Source organism: Mustela nivalis (assembly GCF_964662115.1).
Source record: "Mustela nivalis genome assembly, chromosome: 3".
Classification (NCBI taxonomy): Eukaryota; Metazoa; Chordata; class Mammalia; order Carnivora; family Mustelidae; genus Mustela; species Mustela nivalis.
This window is the reverse complement of record NC_139022.1, coordinates 133,090,709-133,112,405: the sequence shown is the minus strand read 5'-3', so window position 1 is coordinate 133,112,405 and position 21,697 is coordinate 133,090,709. Positions and strand designations below refer to the sequence as shown.

General features: G+C 45.0%; 1 protein-coding gene across 4 annotated transcripts in view; it reads left to right on the top strand.

Moving 5' to 3' along the window:
* Window positions 1–21,697, top strand: part of CYFIP2 (cytoplasmic FMR1 interacting protein 2) — a 124,791-nt gene that overhangs the window by 93,470 nt on the left and 9,624 nt on the right. For all 4 annotated transcript variants that reach the window (XM_082725025.1, XM_082725023.1, XM_082725026.1 and 1 more), the window contains 2 exons: window positions 18,519–18,591; window positions 19,061–19,155. In XM_082725025.1, the coding sequence (XP_082581151.1) occupies window positions 18,519–18,591; window positions 19,061–19,155 (168 nt within the window). The remainder of the gene's footprint in view (window positions 1–18,518; window positions 18,592–19,060; window positions 19,156–21,697) is intronic.

The window sequence follows — 21,697 nt, the reverse complement described above, 5'->3', positions numbered from 1 at the left end:
TTTGTGTGCTTTTTGAGCCACCGGCCCATTGTTCATTGTGAGGACACACGCGAAAAGAGGGCCCTGTTTGTCCACGTGAGCAAGGGAGGGCCCAACCCTTGAAGGAAGACAGCCTGCCTGAGGGCCTGTCTGCCTTTGATGGCAGGACTTCCCCTGCAGGACTCCAGTGTTCCCTGCCTTGAGCCCTGTTGTTCATTCCTTCTCTCCTGTTGAGTGGGCCACAGCCAGAGTCTGGGCAGTCATGAACTCACGGCTTCTCTTTAAGAGGCTCCAGGACAGGCCGGGCCCAAACTCACAGAACCGAGCTTGGTGGAAGCCAGGTTTCTCAACGCTGGCACCACTCACAGTGTGGGCCAGATAACCCGTTGTGGTAGGGATCTATCCTGTGCCTCATAGGATGTCGAGCAGCATCTCTGGGCTCTACGCTCTCTCTAGGTGCTGGTAGCACCCTCCCCCATTGTGACAACCAGAAAAAGTCTCCAGATACTGCCTGTTATTCCTCTAGAGGGCAAAACAAACCTCCCCCTGTTGAGGACTACTGATCCAGTGCAATCCCACATTTTGTAGCTAGGAAGCCAAGGCCCCACGAGGGAGATGACTTTTCCAGGGTTACAGCTAGTTGGGGTGAGAAGCAAAGACGCTTACAGTCCACGCACGCAGGCACAGCGGTCTGCTCGGCAGTGCCTTGCCCATGGCATTGTTGGTTTCTGTTTTGGTTTTGGTTCCAGCTCCACATCTGACCCCTCTCTCTCCTGTTTCCACTTTATAGTCCTTTTCCTTTAATTTTGTTTTTCTTATTGCATAGCTGAAATGAATTCATGGCTAGAAAGCCCAAAGAAGCAGAAAAAAGAAAACATAAACCACCTTGCCACACAAAGATAGCCACTGTTCACATTCCGAAGGGTATCCTTGCATATTAATATTAATATTATTGATTTTATTAATAATTAATAAAATTAATATTGATTTTATTAATATTAATTTTTCATTTTTTAAACTTTGTTTAGTTAAAAGTAATGTTCACTGAGCTAGGAAGGGTAGTTACCTACATGGGGTGTGATGGGAGCAAGAGGTAGGGGTCTCCCACTTTTCACTTTACACTCTTAATTATTATTTGAATTTGGTGCAATAAATATTTTTGCTTTCTTTTCCCTTAAGAGGAAGTACTCACACAGTTAACAAATGTACACAATCCTGAGGCATGGGGAGTAAAACAGCGAAGCCCACCCTTCACTGTCTATCTCAGACCCTCACTCCATATTCCCACCTGCTCTTGACCCAAGGTTGTTTTTCCCATCGCCCTGACCAAAGACCCCTCCAGCCATTGAGGAAACATTCTGTCCCCACAACCAGGCACCACTAAGCAGCACCCCTCAGCCCACCTGCAAGCAGCATGTCTTCTGCCCAGACTCAGAGCCCAGTGATGTTCTAGATTGAACATGAGCCAGACTTTGTGAAAAGGAGGCACCTTGACTCCCAGTAATAACTTTCTCGTACACCGCTTTATAGTTTTTTTGTTTGTTTGTTTGTCTTTAAAGATTTATTTATTTATGTGAGAGAGGGAGAGAATGAGTGAGAGTGCCGGGGGGATAGGCAGAAGGAGAAAGAGAGAGAATTTCAAGCAGACTCCACACTGAGCCCAGAACCTGACTCGGGACTTGATCTCATGATCCATGAGATTAGGACCTGTGCCGAAACCAAGTGTCAGACACTCAACTGACTGCATCACTCAGATACCCCATGGCTTTACAGTTTTTAAGTATTTTGACCTCCTTTCAGCTACGTCCCAATCTAGAAAACAAATCCACTAGCTTCATCAGACTTGGTCTGACTGGTGAGAGTCACAGATTCTGCAGACATGACTGAGAGTCCCCCCTCCCCCACCATGGGCCAGTCAGTCTGTGGGACTTCAGGTCTCAGAGGTCATTGGACAGGATTCCTTCCCTGACGGCGCCGTTCCCAGTCAACACCTTCAGTCTACAGCATAGAAGCTTAGCTGTCCAGGGATGGGGCAAGATGATCTCAGCATTTTTAACCTGTTACTCAAAAAATAAGAAAGAAATTAAACCTTCCTATTTATTAACACATTGTTCAAAAATGACAGCTATCCAGAGTTGGTCAAATAAATACATGTTAGTTGAGGTGTTTGCTCAGAATTTAACTGATGTAAGCTTGTGATCAAAAAAGTTTGGGAAGGGGCACCTGGGTGGCTCAGTGGGTTAAAGCCACTGCCTTCGGCTCAGGTCATGATCCCAGGGTCCTGGGATCAAGCCCCACATCGGACTCTCTGCTCAGCAGGGAGCCTGCTTCCTCCTCTCTCTCTGCCTGCCTCTCTGCCTACTTGTGATCTCTGCCTGTTAAATAAATAAATAAAGTCTTTAAAAAAAAAAAAAAAAAGTTTGGGAACGCCTGGGCGGCTCAGTGGGTTAAGCCTCTGCCTTTGGCTCAGATCATGATCTCAGGGTCCTGGGATCGAATAGGGCTCTCTACTCAGCGGCGAGCCTGCTTCCTCCTCTCTGCCTGCCCCTCTGCCTGCTTGTGATCTCTCCCTCTCTGTCAAATAAGTAAATAAAATCTTTAAAAAAAAAAACAAAACTGGGGGACCACCAGCCATGGTCCACAACAAAAGAGTGATAAGGGTATAAAATGGTGGAAACAGGGAGGAGGAAATGATAGGACAGATTTCCTGTTTGAAGGTCATTTTCATATCCTCCATGCCTAACACAGGGTTCTTATGGCCTAAACAAGGGGCATTTTAGCTCCGTTCTAGCTGACAAGTAAAAACATCCCTGTTTATCCTCCAGTCTGTTCCAAGGTAACAGTATTCTGTTTGAGACAGAGACGGCCAGTCACCTTAATCCAAAGCCATATCCGGTCCTTGAGACATGTCCTGTTTGTTTCATTACTTGCCAATAATTGCCAAGAAATTAGAGCCTCGGTTATTTAGTTCTGGACCGACGACTTTTCTGTGGGGAGCCCCCAAGGATAGAAATGCCTACAAGCCGAGGACTCGGGGAGTCAGAATGCAGTTTGTTCTCCGGCAAGTTACTGGGGAGCAAATGTCTCCAAGCTTCCAGGAAGTGGTGTCGTGGTCCCAGCTGCAGCTACTCAGCATAGTCGCTCACAGAGCTCCTTCAGCATCCCCTGTACTGCATCCTGCCCCGAGGAGGCCTTGGCTGAGACCCCAGGCCCAAATCTCCATGCCTGAGTCCAATGTGCAGCCAGGATGGGGAACCCCTGGTTTAGGAGGAATCTTCTTAGCCACGGTTTCCAGAGGTTAGCCATTGATCTGTTGTCACAATTCTTGCCATATTTACAGACTCCTAGTCCCCTTGTTTGCAAAATATTTTTATTTAAATTTACTTTTTATTTTATTTTATTTATTTATTTGACAGAGAAGGAGAGATCACAAGCAGGCGGGGGTGGGGGGGAGCAGCTCCCCGCTGAGCAGAGAGCCCAATGCAAGGCTCTATCTCAGGACCCCGAGATCATGACCTAAGCCAAAGACAGAGGCTTAACGCACTGAGCCACCGAGGTGCCCCTTAAGTTAACTTTGTAACTTAAGTTTATTTTAAAAGGATGCTTTATATCAGTTTCATTAACAAAAAAACATTATCTCTTGCCATCATTAGAAAACAACCGGAGCAATAAATTCAATCAAAATGAAACAGAGTAATGTAATTCCAGCTGCTACCTGCCCAGGCCTTTGAGCCTGAGGCCTGCTCTCTGTTAAAAATGGAGTGAGCACATGTTAGGGAGGGGGTTAGAGGTGCTGGGGCCAAATGGAGACTTTCTCATTGCAGCTGTCAGAAACTGAGAAGGAAAGAACTTTCTCACCATGACTCAGTGTTGTTAAATATCATTTCCCTGCATCTCCAATACCCACCTTTTAGGAAATGCCAGCCTTGGAAGACACTGACATGCACTGGGGGTGGGGAGTGGTGGTGGGGAGCGGCGTCTTAAGCCAGTTTCTTGACTGTAGATCTTTCCCAGCTGACCAGACGTGACTCTGATCCGGAATCATAATTCCTTTTCCCTTTGACCCTTCAGGAAGCAAGGAGAAAGAGCAGAGGTGAGACATGGTAACATACAGCATTATTCAAGTGAGGGGCAGATTGGTGGGGACAGACCCGCCCACACACAAACACACCCACAGATGCACAGAATTAGATAAGATCACAGATTTATTTGGCCAGGTTTACAAAGAACTCCTGGAAGTGAGGGCCCCACAGAGCAGGAGCAGATGGACTGTATCACTGTCGAGCTTTCTACTGCCTCTGGAATTCCAGGCCAGGAGGGGCTAGAAGCTGGGGCTCATGCTTTCTTTGCAAAGCTAGGTGTGGGAAGCCTAATTTGTTGCTTGCTTCTTGGGGCCCTGTACCTTTGGGGCTTAAATCAGCATACAAGGAACACTTCACTAACCATCCATGTGTGTCCATATAAGGAAATGTTTAGAATGCTGGGCTCTCTGGTTAGGCCCTGTACACCCCTCTCCCCTGCCCCACACACACTCCTCCCACCAGAATACCAGAGTGGGATTTCTTAGGGGGCGGAGGGGTCCTCAGCCTCCAGTTCCCAGCTCATTTCTCCACACTCGCTTGACAAAGACAAAAACATAAAATATTAGTGTTAGTGTAACTGTCTTTTTGTTGCCTCAAAAGTTAGAATATTAGGAAAATAGTGTTCTGAGACTGGTTTGATGATTCCCTTTAGGAGATGGGCTAAAACTGATACATAGTTTTTTCCACCCTGAACTGGAGCCTAAACGTAGCATCTGAAGCTGTTGTATGTAAATCCAACATGTGTAGGATCACATTGACACTTTTTTTTTTTTTAATATGTATCCTGAATCTGTAGGGTGTCCTTTACACAAGAGAAATCAAGTCTCCAGTTAGCCTCAGGCTGAGTTAGTTGGGGAACATGAGGTTTTGTGGTATTTGGTAGAAATCCCTTACGGTTGGGGCGTCTGACTGGCTCAGTCAGTGGAGCATCTGACCCTTGATCTTGAGGTCGTGAGTTCAAGCCTCATGTTGGGCAAAGAGTTTACTTAAAAAATAAAAAATAAAAATAAAAAAAAAACCCAAAACTTAAATCAGTAGTTAAAAATATTTCACCCCCAAAAAATGAAACAAAGGAAAGAAATCCCTCATGGTCCATGAGTTTTAATAGCAAAGAAAAAATTTTAAAACTGAAGCCAATACAGAAAATAAAGTAGTCATCCATTAAAGAATTTGTATGAGGGTCCCTTACAATAAAATATGTTTGCAACCCAATTCCAAAACATCTTCACTTGTACTCGCTCTGTTGACAGAGTGCAATTTCACAGTAGCTTTTGGTTCTTATTAATCATCTCATGATCACTGCCCTCATAGCTGTATGGTGTTAGGAGTTGTCCTAAACAGCAGGAATAATACGCATGAGCATGGCACTCGCTAAGTCCAAAAGCGGCCTGTCGGCAATGGTCACTCACTAGCTCCTTCCAGAAAGAGCCCCATGCAGAGAGCCCCATGTGGAAGCAGGAGCATACAGCAGTTCCCCAGCAAGGAATTCCTTGAATTCCTTTTGTGTAGAGCAGTCACACTTCTTCACACTTTAGAAAACCCATTATGGTTGGATCCTAGTTCCAAAAAAAGAAAGGGGGGGCTATAAAAGGAACATTTTAGAGACAACTAAGGACATTGTAGTATCAGCTGCATCTTATATGAAATCAAGAATATCTTTGAATGCCTGCACTTACAGTACTGAGGATCCTCTCAGTTTTACTGCTGAAGTAGCAAAGACCGAGGAAAACAATGACTTCTACTTGCTGTCGGTGATTTAGTAAAATGCACCAAGTCAAAGCAGAAACGGGAAAAGAACGGGTCACTCTGACTATGACAAGACTATAAGGATGTGCATTGTTCTTTTGGATATTTTATAGGTTCGGTGTTTTTCATAACAGGGTTGAGGGGGGAGAAACTTCATTACGGAATCTGGGAAGTTAAGAAGAAAAAGGGTCACTTAAGCAGACAAGGTCAGAGTGTATAAGGAGGAAGAAAAGTTATGAGGGTTTTTGTTTTTTCCAGCTACTTCTGCTAGTGGGTGAGATTTATTTTTGGTAACATATGCTTAGGAGCTACTTCTGACCTCATTTTTTTTTTTAATTTACCGAGGCATCTGCCAGTACTAAGCTCAGCCAGGGCTCTCCTGCTGCCCATCCATTTGATTTATAAGCAGGAAAGATCCGTGTAGAATCGTGGAAAGGCAGATGAAGCCAGGAAAGCTGTCTGGTCCAAATTAGGAAGAGATTGTGAGCGGCCCTGAGTGAATAGCCAGTGGGCCACGTCAGCTGCCCTCTTCCCAAGGGCCACGGCGGGGAGGCTTTCCCACTACATCAGGGTCTTTTAGGGAAAAGAAAACAATAATACCTTCTCCCTAGGTGCCATTTAAGAGCAATGTCTCAAGCCCAGCTTTTTTGAGGGTTGCTGCCTTTCCATTCTTGTTAAGGGTGGAATTTACTAGTAGGTGAAGCATTCAGGAAGAAAATGGCAGAGCTGATTTTTCCAGGTAGCAGCAAAAGCACCTTCATACAATTATAAATCAGATCTTGTTACTCTCTGGCTTAAAACTGACAGGTGGCTTCTCCTCGTACTTAAAATTCTAGCTCCCAGCCATGACCCACGAGACCCAGAAGATTCAGCCATGCCTATCCCCTACCCTCATTCATCTCTTACAACTCTCTGTCCCTGGGTGCGCAGTGCAGCCTCACAGCAGACTTGGAAGGTCAGGGTACAGATAAGAAAACCAAGGTGCACTGAAGGTCTTGGTCAGGGTATGGTGAGATCCTACCATCCTTGGCTTCTAACCTTATGCTTATTGACATTGACTTCCTTGGTGTTATAATTCAAGGGGCACCAAGAGGACTCCCCCCAACCCCAAACAAAAGCATCCTTTCCCCTTTCCATCAGTGTCTGAAATTCTCCTATTAGACTTTTTATTTGAAATGTTACCTGATCTTTAAAAGTGCCACTAAAAACACAAAGTCTGCTGAGATGGGTTTGGAGAAAGATAGCCAGTACTTTAGTGGGTAATCATTGATCAAATAATTTTGAGAAGTGGGTGTCACTCAGGCAAGGGTGTGGGGAAGCATAAGACTCCTCCAGGCCAAAACAAAAACAAAGACAAAGCAAACATTAAAGGAGAAGTTCTGTAAGATGTTGATAATATATGCTAAGGGATGAAAAGAGATTACAGCAGAGGAGATGTTTTATGCTCCATTATTTTATTTTTTAAAAGATCTTTATCTGAGAGAGAGAGAGAAACATGAATGGGGAGGAGGGGCAGGGGGACGGGAAGAAGCAGACTCCCCTAATGAGCATGGAGCTCGATGCAGGGCTCGATCTCAGGACCCTGAGATCATGGCCTGAGCCGAAGGCAGATCCTCAACCAACTGAGCCATATCTCATTATTTTAAAATACATACTTAAATGCTAACATGTGTAGAAGAACCTGACAGGATAAAGCCCAAAATTTATCAGTGATGACCCCTAGGTGGTGGGGTTATAAATTTCTTCCTTTAAAAAAAAAAATGCATGAGCATTTTCTTTTCCTTCTTTCTTCTTCTTCCTCTTCTTCTTCTTCTTCTTTTTCTTCTCCTTCTCCTTCTTCTTCTTCTTTTTCCAAAACTGAGCATAAATACTTGAGCAGCAAAAAGAAAGAAGCTTAGAGTAGCAACTCTAAAAACATATCTGCTGTGATGTCCCATACAGCATGGTACCCAGAGTTAGCAATACTGTGTCGTATACTTGAAAGAGAGTAGATCTTATAGGACCTCCCCAGCACCACCACCACAATACAAAAGGGTAATTGTATGAGGTGAAAGATGTGTTCTGGTAACAAGTTCCCAATTATCCAATCATCACAGGGACACCTGGGTGGCTCAGTCAGTTAAATGTCTGCCGTGGGCTCCAGTCAAGATCTTAGGGTCCTGGAATAGAGCCTCTCGTGGGGCTCCCTGCTCAGCGGGGAGTCTGCTTCTTCTTCTTCCCTTCCCCCTTCTCACGCTCTCTCTTGCTTTCAAATAACTAAATAAAACCTTTAAAAAGAAAAATCACATTGTGCCCCTTAAAGTGACACAGTTTTGTATGTCCGTTATATCTTAGTAAAGCCTGGGGGAAAATCTACCAAATTAAGTTTTTCAGGGGACAGCCCTTGCCTGAATTAAATATTGGGTGAATTTTCAGAAAAAAATGACAAATGTCAGCTCAATGAACACATATAAAGTAACGAGCATGTTGGTGGGGGTGGGGGGTTTTAGAGATCAAGGATAACAGATTCGTAACTTCAGTGCCCTCGCTCCTCTGCTAGCCCAAGGCAGGCAGTCATAATCGATCCCACTGAGCCTGAACGTGTAGTCAAAATCCTCTCCAAAGGGAGCCACTGCCTCAGTCAGGGGTGGGACAGGAGATGACCCCAGGGCCTCGGCTTGCCTCCTGCGGCCTGCCGCAAATCATGAGAAGGTCTCCTTCCTTGATATGTTGCCCTTCATTCTTTTGAAATATTACCATAATATATTGATTTTTAAAGAACCAAATACATCTACCAGAAAACGATCATTATAAATAGTCAGTCTCTGGTGTCTGTGGCGTGCGTGGCGCCCGCTAGACTGGGTGGACAGGATACTGTCTTCCTAAACCACTCCTAGCAATCCTGGGCCATGCTTTTTGTCACCTCGGCTGGAAATCATTAGCCCCTTCCCCCAAAATAAACAAACCCTGACAAGATGACGTTATCCCCCAAAGAAAGCAAAGTAGCCCAAGACCCCTGGAACCTGCTTAGGCATCCTACCCTCTCGGCGCCGGAATGCATCCTGCTTTGGTACCTAGGAGGCAACCAAGATGCCCACGTCTTCTTGGTCAGATGCAAACTCCAATATAGACAGCAAGGCAATATGGCAAAGCGTAGAACATGAGCTGGATATTATTAACCAGTCAGCCGATTCTGTTTCAAGGCAGCATGATTCAAGGAAGACCGTGGGTCTTTGTTCCAGTGAAGACTCAGACTTAATTCCATTTTTTCCCAGTCCATGAATCTGCTGATTTCTCATTCCAGTGATTTGCAATGAATATCATTTCCTGGGGCCTTTGCTGTTGCATTGGCCACATTGTTGGGCCAGGCCCTCCCTCGTAACACCCAGCTTGTAGGGTGTGCAGCTCAGTGGTTGGGAAGGAGATGTCTTGTGGGGGTTGTGCCCACTGGACCTAATGAGGAGTAAGGGAAACTCAGATGGTAAGAACATTTACCACCCAGTAGGTTCCAAATGGCCACTTGCAATTAAAAAAAAAAAAAAAAAAGCGTTCCCATTTGGAGACTTGCTACAGGCACTTGCTCTTCCTGCCTTTGTCCTCAGGAGAAGGATCTGTGTCTCCCTCAAGGCTGTAGAGTTTGACAGTAGAGCCGAATGAAAGAACAGGATAAGGCTGGTTTAGGAAGGTGGCCCAGTGGCCAGGCCCAGGTCAGCAAGAGAATTCTGAGAGATCTCAGCTCTTTTCCTCTGCCCACATCCGGAAGAATACACAGTGCCTTACAATTAAAGGAGTGTCACTAAGTCTGGAGACCGTTACGCAGAATAAGACCAGAAATGCATCAAGAGCCCCAGGAAAAGGCAAGGCTGAGTTATATGGGTTTGTCCCAGCCTGATGTCAGCCTGACTCCCAGGTGCATCTTTGGATTTAGAAATCCTGGGTTCAAGTTTTGCCTCCGTACCTAATAGCGACGAGAGTCCAAGGAAGAGATGAAATCCTCTCAGCCTTATTTTCCACACCCCCAAAATGCTGGGGCCAAAGGCAAGGATCCCCTATCTTTGAAAGTTCACATTCTGCCACTTTGCTTTTACAATGGTATCTTACAGTGGTGTCTGTTTTCTCTAACCAGAAGAAATCCAAAGAGGATATTGCTTTCAGGGAAAAAAAGGCGAAAAGCAAGAGGGGCATTCAGCTGTTGTTTGGCAGCAAGTCTCTCTAGAGGCAGCACGAGTGCCCCCCGCCACCCCACACAGAACTATGCCCCAGAAACTACGCTCAGAACCTAGCACCAGCCTACCAGCGCTCTGCACTGTGCTCTGTCTGGGCTTCATCTTAATTTATTTTGCACATTCTCTAGAAAGATGTGTCCTGAGGTAGCCAAGAAGCCTAAGAGAGGTTGTTTTTAAGGTCTAGGAATGTTCAAATTTTTTCCATATAAATTAGGGATCATTGCTTTGCTTTCTGCCACTGGGGTTAGGAAAGGTTTCATTCGAATGCTCTATTTCTGGATAGCAGGGAAATACCTATTCTGATTTCATGATCTTTGTCTCAAGTGAGGTGATGCAGGTGAAGTCACCAGGGCTTCATAAGCAGGCCCACAGCTCCCGTGAGTTTCTTCTCTCCTGTTCCCAGAGCAAAGAGGCTTTGACCCAGGCTTTTCTGCAAGTCCGCAAAACCGAGAGCCTAACTTCTGACTGCCTGCAGCCCTGTCAGCCCACCCCTCTCTTTGGAGCCTCAGCAGATGGTTTCCTGCTCTCTTCACACTGATCTGGATCTTGTCCCCCTCGGCCTCTGCCTGCGAGTGCACAACTGCACCTTGCCTGTGTTTCGGGACCTGGCCCATTCTCTCGAACCGCCCCAGGGCCCTCACCAGCTCTGTTCAGCACACACCTTACCAAAGGCCTATTCTCTGCCAGGCACCTGGTGTCATTGTCCCACCTCCCAGTCTTCAGAGCCCTTTGTTTCCCAGTCACAGGTGTCCTGAGCTCTTCCCCCACTACATCGGAAACATCATTCAAATGTGGTTTTTCTGGTCTTCCCTGCCCTCGGAGTTTCCTGCAGCATCCAGGCCCCTCTGCACCCAGTGAAGGACCCCGTCCTCATCTCTGTGCTCTTAGGCTGTGTGTTGGATCATAGAGCAAGCGCTCAGAGGAATGTTTGGTGAAGGGAGGAAGGGGCAGCACCAGGTACATAGGAGTAGCCTTCTTCCCTACACCTGGTTTGGCAGGTGGCCTGTCATCTCTCTTCAGGTGGACACCAAAGTGCCCAGAATTTATCAGTCCCACTTTGATTTCTTTGCACCCTCTCTTTCTTTGGTCTCATAGTGTCCAAAGAGCTGAAGTATGTGTAAGGGTCTGGTCACCTTGAGAAATGCCCACCCACACCTGCCTTTTCACTGATTTATTTCCCTCCCCTGGAGTCAGTTTTCATCCTCATGAAGGTGATTCCCAAGTTCAGATCCATTCCCCAGGTTCTAGGGCCCCACACGTTACCTCTAGGTCCCCTTTAGACATCTTCTCTTGGACGTGCACAGATATCAGACATTCATCCTGCCCAGATCTGATCTCCGCTCCCTGCCACCTGCAAACTCACTGTGTCCTCAGACCCTGTCAACAGGTGGGCGTGGGTGTCCTTTCCTTTTCTGCTCCTGTTTCCCATCTGACAGCAGGTCTCTGACATCTGCTCCCTCCTCTCTGTCTCCTCTGCCACCACTCCCTACTCTTTCTTGCTTGGACTATCTCAACACATCTTTCCTCTCTCCCCCACCCCCCACCACAATCCTTTCTCTCTCTTGCAGCCAGAAGGTGAAACTGCCAGTCTCCCTGATGGAAACCAGCAAGACGGCATTCAGATGCCTGAGTGGGGCTTGTGGGATCCTTCCTGATCTGCCTCCTGCTTCCCCCTCCTTCCTCATCTCATACTACCTTCCCCAGCACCAGAGGCTTCAGTCTTTTCAGCTGTCAGCCCCTTACCCTATTGTTCCCTCTCGCTCCTGGGCCTTTGCAGGAAGTGTTCCCCCTCACCTGTCCAACACTTACCCCTGGCTTGGGTCTCAGTTTACTGTCCCCTTCTCCTGAAAGCCTACCTTATCATCCTCCCCAAAAGCCTGAGTTGGTTGCCCCTCTTATGTATTGCTCTAGCCCCGTGCATGCCCCAACTGTAGCAATTCCCACGATTTTCCATCTGCTTGTTTTCCTCATCATCTTGATAAGCAGCATGCGTCAGGTCTGCCCCGTTCACCATTGTGTCTCCAGCATCTGGCCAAGAGACTTGTGTATAATACATGCTTACCATTTGTTGAAATGAATGATTTCTTTTCTGCTCAGACTATATCCTAGTCCAAAAGAAAGTGTTCGATTTAGACCTTGCTTGATCTCTAGTTGATATACCCATATTCTCTATAGCTGGTCCTTCCAAGAAGACTCTCAGTCAGTGTTTTCATGGGATGAATCACAGACTTTAGGGCCCTGGACTGGGACTAGATTAGACCGTTCAGCCCACAGACAGCTTGGTGGGGCCCTGAATTAATAAAGACTCGGGTAAGTTTTTAAAAAGAAAACCACTGTAGACTGGAGGGTCTTGGAAGACTCCTAGGAGGTAAAGTTTGAATGGGGCTCTCAGGGAAGGATTAAGGTTGAGTAGAGGTTGGGAGGCTGGAGAAAGAATCAATTTATAGGCGCAAATTGGCCACGTGAGCGGTCCTCTTGTTTGCCTAAGTATCAAACCAGCAGATCTCTGAAAATTAGTGGCCTGCAAAGAAATTACTTACACAGATTCAGGATGGGGGTTACCTCTGGATATCGGAAAAGAGAGGTTTCAGTAATTCCCTGTTTCTTGGGCTAGAATCTGGCTCAAGACTCTTCATTCTTCAAACTGCCTGTATATAAGTCACAACTTTTTAAGTTTAAGGAACGTTAGTAGCTACGACTAAAAGCCCAGTGAATACAGCAACAAATGATATGATCCTATCAGATATGAGTGAGGCTAAGAAGTTTCTCAGGTGATGAGGCTTTAAGTAATCTTCTCCTGTTTCTATTTTTGATAATTTTACTTCTTTTTTCCAACGTGCATATGTATCTTGAGGGGGGAAATAATCCACACTTCCTCAGGCTTTGCCCACACGGGCTGTCAAGGAGAAACCATGGGTATCAAAGTGAAGTGGCCTTTGCCCTTAATCCTGTCAGCCCTACTGCTTCTTTAATGCCACATGGGCCTGGGTAGGAAACATCACCTCCCCGAGAGTCTCAGTGCCTTGGCCTGAAGGATGGAAACCGTAAGTCTACCTCCTAGACTATTCTGGAGTGCAAAGCAGATGACAGGCACAAAGCACCTGGCACAGAGTTAGTGTTCAGTAAGTGCTCATTGCCTCTCCTTCCCTGAAGAACGAAGCAATTATGTTGGTATAGGTTCTCGCTTCTAGGGAAAGACCCTCAGAGACCATTTAATCCGACCTCTTCATTTTGTTCCATTTAAGTTGTTCTTAATTGACATGATAAATCAAATAATACAGATGAGCTTATGATGAGAATCATCATTCTAAGCCCCGTGGCACCTCTTCCCACCTGTATCCCAGCCCCCAAGGCAACTTGTGTTCATCATTTCTATTTCTAGATCTTGTCGTTCTCTCCATGATGCTTAATAATAGGAGGATGGCTTCTGTTTCTTATTGGCAGCTCTAGACACGACTTACTGACTCCCCTGTTGGAAAGATGAGATTTCAGCTCATTTACATCTCTCCCCTCACTTCCTTTTAATATTTGATTGTTACTTATTACCTCTGTTGCTTCTGTTGTAATCAGAGATAATATACGTACACCACTGTGGCTTCTTATTGTAACAGTATTTACTATCTTGACTCCTGTCTGTACAAGATGAGGAAACGAACATCCCCAACTTCACTTCTAACACTTCCACAAACTCATACCCTGTGTCAGCTATACTTTTACTTCTCTGTGCTCAAAGCTGTATTTTTGTAACATTTGTATTTTCTTCTGCATCTGTAACTTACCCTTCAGTGTAGCTTAAAGAAAACAAAGCAAAAGCATACACGATATGTGTTGTTTGCGTTATTAAATTTATGCAGATATTTATTCCTTGCTAGACCATGTGGCATGCTAGGAATTCATTTCCTTCTATCTAATGCCAGCTCAAAACCCCCATAGCTCCATATTTTAAAGTTAAAAAGTAGTTACTTTCAGAGTTTTTTCAAATCAATTTTTTAAAAGTAATATATGTTCAATGTAGAAAATTCAGTATATAAATAAAAAGTAGGGGGGAGGGAAACAGGGAAAAAGAGAGGAATAGAAAATCAAGAACACCTGCAAATCCCACCACTTGTAGCATTTCTTTAAAATGCTTCATATAATTTACACAAGGTAATCAATAAAACTGAAAAGAAAATACTTTGATTAGTAGTAAAGGGAAACATGCAGGCCCACATAAGATGGGCCCACATCCTAGAACAAGAGAGATGCTGTTCTAAGTCTCAATTCCCTTATATGCTGCAGACATTAAGTTTTCATTGTGCATGTTTACTGGGCATTTGCCATCTAACTGGGTTCACTGTTGGGACTAAAATATAGTCAAAAATAGACATCGTCCCTACCTGCGTGAAGGTTACATTCCAGTAGGGGGAGGTAGATGTTAATCAAATAGTCATGGGTAGGCAAGGATAAAGTATAAAAAAAATTTAGTTCAAACGTTGAAAGGAAAAGAACTTGATTCTTTGAGGACACCTAAGTAACCTCCCCAGGCTCAGAACCCCCCCCCCCTTTCTTGAGGGGGTCAAGAAAGTCTCCTTGAAGGAATGGTAGCTGACTTGAGATCTGAAAGAAGAGTGGGAATTTATTAAGCAAAGGGAGTGCGGGCAAGAGGTAGGTTTGGGAGCCTTCCAGAGAGAAGGTAAAAATTCTATGATGGGAGCACAGATGGTACACTCAGATAACAAAAGCTGTTAGTTACGGCTGCAGCAGAAGGAGCCAGGGGCATGTGGGGAAGAAACCCACTCTCCAGGCACTTCACATGCCAAGGGCTGGATGGGTTCCTGAGCACAGTGGAAGGCCAAATGTGGATCCTTAGAGATTAATTAGGTAAGGAGGAGGTTGACCCATTAGCGTAGATGCCCACGACAGAGGCTTGTTGGGTTCCCTGACCCAAGCCTTTGTGTGCTCTAAACTGGACATTTTTATCAGTTGCAATGGCCTCATCTAAGGAATGCCAAACAGATACCTTCCCTGAAAGGTGTTGCAGGGTTTATAGCCACCTCATTATGCAAATGGCCACATAGCTCATCCTCTAGGACCTTTCAGGCAGACGCTTTCCCACCTCTGTTAGGAAAGCACATTCTTCTGTCTTTTCTCACCTTCAACAAATTGCTTTAGGAGGTAGAGAACACACAGGAAGTACATGCCAGAAGGAAGTTCCCCTTGCCCCTACAGTTGTTAATTGGAGGACAGGGGTATATGCAGAGAGGGATAAATGGAACACTCTTGCCCCTCCCAAAGAAATCTGAAAGGGAAGCTCATCTTGTAAAATGAGTAAAGCAACAACTTTGCTCTTGTTGTAGAGGACCCAGAAGCTTCTTCCTTCCTCCATCCCCTAAGGGGGCACCCAACGTCAATTTTATTTACATTAATAAAATAGAAAGCTGATAGTTCATGTGACAGGCAACTTTTCTAGTAAGTTCATGCAATGGGCAGCTTCTCTAGTAAGAAATTTCTAGGGACAACTGAAATCTTTGGAAGAAAAGAGGAAACAATGGAAGACTTGTCAGCAAAGCTATCATAACCAGTCCTCTGTTTAAAATACCTCCATGGTTCCTCACTGCACTTAGGAGAAAATCCAGACTTCATACCATGCCTATGACCCCACATGAAGTGGTCCCTCCCTATCATTAGAGCCTCAGTCTAGACCGTGATTCCCAGCATGGCATACTATGCTCTGGCTTACTTTCTGCCCCAGGGCCTTTGTACTGGAATGCTCTGACCTCATATCTGCATGGCTGGTTCCCTCGCTTCATTCTATCTTTCAAAAGTCTCTCCCTCCAAAGTTTTCTCCTAATCACCCTTCCTCAAACAGTCCCTCCTTCATTCCCAGTCCTCTCTAGCAGCCTATTACCCTGTTTTCTTTCATCACTATCTGAACTTTTCTGATTTGTTTGCTTGCTTTTATCTGTCTCTATCAACTAGAACATAAATTCCATGAGGGCAAAGATCCAGTCTAACGTGTTCAACATCATATCTGCAAAGCCTAGAACAGTGCCAGACACTCAACCAGTATTTGTTGGATGAATGGATGTAATGGTATTCTCATACTTGGAGGCTAAATATGTGGCTAAATAAATTTATTCATCTAAGAAAAATATGAGCTAACAAATATGCATTCATTAATCAATAATTATTGAGAAACTGTTACATCCTAGGGGATGTTAGAGGCAAAATTAGAAACAGCATCCCCACACATAAAGGAGCTCAGAGTGTTGTAGTAGCCAGTGGGAAGGAATGTGGAAAGAAGCCAGAGACATGAGGATTTAATGGTTATGGGAAGTGAAGAAGAGAGAGGAAGTGAGCCCCAGGTTTTAGGCTTGGGCAGGTAAGGAGATGGTCATGTGTTTCTGTGAGCAGAGGAACCCTAGGGAGGAAGTGGGGAAAGGGTCAACTTTGGAAATGAGGTGCGGAATATCCAAGTGGTGATATCCAGCAAGGAACCGGATAGCCAAGTCTGGAGTTTGGGATTGGTGAAAGGAGCCATGTCCTTGATACATATAAACCCCCAAAACTCACTTGAGAAAAAAATTGGTATCCTGAATCATCTATTAAAGAAATCTTATTTCTAATTTAAAAACAAAACAAAGCAAAAAACAAAGAAAACTACACATGCAGATGGTTTCACTTGTGAATTCTCCTGAACATTTCAGGAAGAAATAATAACAATTCACAGTTGTTTCCAAAATACAGTATAGAGGGGAACTCATCCCAATTTATCTTACAAGATCAGCATTATCCTATTATCAAGATCAAAGACACTTGAAAAGAAAACAGCAAATCAGTGCCTCTCATGAATATAGAGTAGATATCCTCAACAAAATATTAGCAAATCAATTCCAACAATATATTAAAAGCATCATGTATCACAACCATGTGAGATTTCTGCCCAGAATGCAAGGCTGGTTCATCATTGAAAATCAATCAGCGCCTGGGTGGCTCAGTGGGTTAAGCCGCTGCCTTCGGCTCAGGTCATGATCTCAGAGTCCTGGGATCGAGTCCCGCATCGGGCTCTCTGCTCAGCAGGGAGCCTGCTTCCCTCTCTCTCTCTCTGCCTGCCTCTCCATCTACTTGTGATTTCTCTCTGTCAAATAAATAAATAAAATCTTTAAAAAAAAAAAAAAAGAAAATCAATCAGTGTAATTAGTGAATTAAAGAATATCGCGACCAGTAAGCCAAGTTATAGATTATATGATGAATCCAAGGGCCCATGTTTAGAAATAGCAATCAATACCAGATTATTTGATTTAGTGGTTACGAGAGACATAGCTTAAAAAGGAGGGAAAATTTCCCCTCTGGCTAAGATATTAAGCATGACACTCAGGCAGGGCCCTTTGAAGGGTTCACTCGTTTTTGCTCTGCTAGCCTCACTTTAAGGAGTGACCCAGAGTGAAAAAGGAGTTTGGAGATTCCCCACCATGAGCGGCCAGCCTTCCAGATTTCTAGGGCAGCGCATTCCACCCATGTCTGGAGAAGGCAAGCCAGGAGCACTCACAATCCTGATTTTCTCAGATCCAAGAGTGCCAGAGCTGAATGAAGTCTGGATCTTACCTAGTCCAAATCCCCACAGTTTAAGGAAGAGAAACCAAGAGTTATGGAGAGTGGCTTCTCTAAGTCCCCTTACCCCATCCCCTGTTCTGAAGTCCAGTGATCACAAACTGGCCCTGGGACAGCCAGCCCATTAGACTCTATCCCCCAGGCCTGTCCTTCCCAGATGTTTCCTTCTTTTCAAGTGGTTGTAAAGCTCACTTTATTTGCATAACAAGTCACTGTCAAAACCCATCTGTCCTGGGTTTTGGTTTCTCTTTTCTCAGTAGTTGGTTGTCTACAGGGTGGGTTGGCAGATGGGCCCAGCCACCTACTTGGAGCCTACAGGCTTCACAGCCCAGTCTGGGCTCACCAGCTCTGTTCCATTCCTCTGTCACTCATGTGAAATCCTCCACAGATTCTTCATAAGATTATAATGGAAGTGCATTGCACACTCATTATGTGTCAGAGGTTATGCTAAAAGGTTATGCATTCTCTCACTCAATCTTTACAAAATCTCATTAAATAAGTACTCTTCTGGTCCTCATTTTGCAGACAAATAGGCTCAGAGAGGTTAAGCAACTTGTCCAAGGTGCCACAGCTAGTAAGAGGAGAAGCCAGAATTCGAACCCTGGCTGACAATGGTGCTCAAAGTTCTAGGAATGAAAATCCTTCATGGTTTAAAATTAGAATTGTTGGGGCACCTGGGTGGCCCAGTGGGTTAAATAAAGCCCCTGCTTTCTGCTCGGGCCATGATTCCAGGATCCTGGGATCGAGCCCCACTTCGGGCTCTCTGCTCAGCAGGGAGCCTGCTTCGTCCTTTCTCTGCCTCTACCTGCCTCTCTGCCCACTTGTGATCTCTGTCTGTCAAATAAATAAATAAAATCTTTAAATAAAATAAAATAAAAATTGTTTTTCCTTTCTTTCCTTCCATCTCTGTTTGCAGTCTCAGGAGGAAGTCTGTGATTTGCTCCATGCTGCACCCTTCCAAAACATCTTGCCTAGAGTCTACATCAAAGGTAAGAAACCACTAACAACAGCTAAATAGCCAACTTGCTTTTGAACTTGACACTCACTTAATCCCAATAAACTCAGATCTGCCGTCAGAAAAGGAAAAAGTTAAATAAAGCTTTGGGCAGCTATTCAATATTCGTAGAATCTCAGAGTTGGAAGTGACATTTCAGGCCTTGTTCCTTGGTCTTTCTAGATCATTCCTAGTGCATTCCTGTCTAGCCTTGGTTTAGCTCTTCCGAATGATGGGGAACTCACCACCCCACAAGGCTGATAATTCTGTCATTGGACAGACACCAGGACGTTTTTCCTTGTAGTGAGTTCTGAATCACACTTTAGAACGAAGGAGAGCAGTTCTGCACAGTCCATCCAAGTTTGGGAGCACAGATCAGTCAGTGGTCCCCTGAGAGTTTTCCCTTCCTCAGTTTCCCCCGGGTACCCTGAGTCTCATTTTCTGCTCTGCTGTTTCTTTTGCAGAAGGGGAGCGTCTGGAGGTCCGCATGAAACGCCTGGAAGCCAAGTATGCCCCACTTCACCTCGTCCCTCTGATAGAGCGGCTGGGGACCCCCCAGGTAGGACCCTTCTGCCCCAGACTCTGAGAACCAACAGGAACTTGAGAGGGAGAGCAGTTGGTCCAACCCCATCATTTTACAGACTAGGAAACTGAGGCCCAGAGAGAGGGTGAGGAAGTATGTCTACCAAGCTTGTTAGTGGCAGGGTCGGGTCTGGAAGGAGATTTGCTATTTCCCAGGCCCGAGTTCTTTCTTCTACGCCATATATCAGCTATTGTGTCAAGAAAGAAGGAAGTCAGGCAATCATCTGTTATGCTCCTGTTTGATATGAAGAATTCGGCTAAGTCAACTTTCAGCATTAAAGCTCCACATGCCCTGAGAACCAGAAGCAGTTCATTTCTGGGTATCTTTGCTAGAAAAACACCTGCAAGAACACAGATGTTTACTTTAGCATTGTTCATTAAAGCAAAAACTAGAGACAACCAGTAGAGAGTTGACTAAATAAAATGTGGAAAAGTTATCTAAACGTTGACTACTTGGTACATAATAATGGAAAGGAAAGATGAGGTCTGGGTGCATCAGTGTGGACAGAGCGTAAACGTGTGGTTAGGAGAAAAAAGCATACAAAAACCCTACCAGTGAAAGTATTCCTAAAACATGATAATACTTATGGTTCCTCATGGCGGGACCCTCTGAAGAGAGATAAGAGAGACAGTGATGGGGTGATGATCTCCTGGGTCAGGAGACTTCAGCTTTCTCTGTAGTGTTCAAATACTTTCCAAAGTGAATAAGCTCATAGGCTAAATCTGTAATTAAAATTAAGTTTTACAGGGTGCCTGGCTGGCTGAGTCTGTAAAGCACATGACTCTTGATCTCGGGGCTGTGAGTTTGAGCCCCACGTTGGGTGTAGAGATTACTTAAAATAAAATCTTGGAAAATAAACTTAAGTTTTACAAACCAGTATTGTTCTGAACATGGAGACAAGTGGGGAAGGACCCCTGCCTCAGAGAACTCACAGACTGTCGCAGGAGTCAGGAAGGAAGAGAAAAGAGGAGGGAGGTGGCCAAAAGCATGTGCTGTGTCTCCGTTCACAGTGACTTGAATAATCTGCCCAGGGAAGTGGGCAGGGGAGAAATTCCTGAGAAAAAGAAATGGGGCGCCGTGGTGAGACAAGCTGGGGTGGTCCGTTTCCTGCCTTTGCCAACTGTGCAGAAGGGTTAGGATTCAAATCTGTACTTGAACTTCCATTCTGGGGCTCCTCTCTGCTCTCATCACAAAAGCAGAGGAGCCTGAAGGGCTCAGATCCTCAGCAGGGGGCAGAAGGCAGCCTGTTCACTCAGAAATCAGGGCAGGTATCTGGAGCACATTGAGGACGAGATCCGCTCAGGTGTCCCCCGATCAGCAACCCTGGCCAGACCACCTGCGTGCCACCCATTTCCTCCTGCAAACAGTGACTACATGTTCAGTGGTATTTGGGTTCTTTGAGTCAACACAGAGAGATTTCAGACCCTGCAGAGTGCATTTTTTTTTTTTTGGCCTTCAGAGGCTGAACAGAGGAGCCCTCGAAAGATTTCCTTTTAGGGAGAAATCCCCCAAGCCAGCGACATAGAAATGTGTCTGCTCCACTGTTGGTGTCATCCTACAAGAATCTGGCCTCTCGCACCCAGGGTTTGGCATGTGTTTCCACTTAGGAGACTATGAATTCCTTCCCTGTTCTGGTGAACACAATTTCCTTGGGACGGATAGAAATCTCAATTTGTCAAATGCCGAGTCTTGGTCAAACAAAAGCCTAGACGCTCTGCTGCAAAGGAAGTACCAGTTTTCTAATCACTGGCCCTCAAGGAAACTTAGTCGTCCCATAGACCAAAGAAAAGTTAACAAAACGTTACCTTCCAAGCTCGCTGGAGTGTAGGGGACTTACATAATACCTCAGTCCAAGACGGGGAGATTCCGCCCCGTAGTTTAAAGTCAAGAGGTTTTAATGGTATTGCCCTATTTCCATTTATTTTGGGGACACACTAAGGTAGTCTCATGGAAAGCACACGCTGGCAGGAGGTCAGAAGACAGGGGTTCTCGTCCCAGCTTCACACTTGAACTGATGCCCAATCTGGGGCTAGCCACTTATATCTCGGTCTATGTCTCCCCACCTGTGAAATGGGCTAAGAGCTGCTTTGCTGCCCTTGTTGCCTTTCAGAAATGTCATGATGAACAAAAATGAGTAAAAAAATTTTTTTCAAAAAACACAAGGCATTGTAGAAAGGACTGTTGAGCTATCATTTTCCTCCAGCGTGTACTAAATGTAATCAAAGTATTCCATGCAGAAATGTATTTCCACGTTTATTTTCACAGATGCTTTTTTTGTTCTCTTGTTAATTCAGAAAAGCATGGCAGAAAGAGAGAAAAATCCTGCACTGAGTAGAACAGAAAAGAAATGGATGAAATTTTATGTGAAACATACACAATATATATGTATATAACACCAAGTCACAAAGTGGGGGCCTTTGCTGCAAACAGTTCAATGCACTTTTTCAAAGCAAGAAGGGAAGGATAGACCTACCCAAAGGAAAAAGGACATGGAAGAAAACTCACACCCTAAAAAACA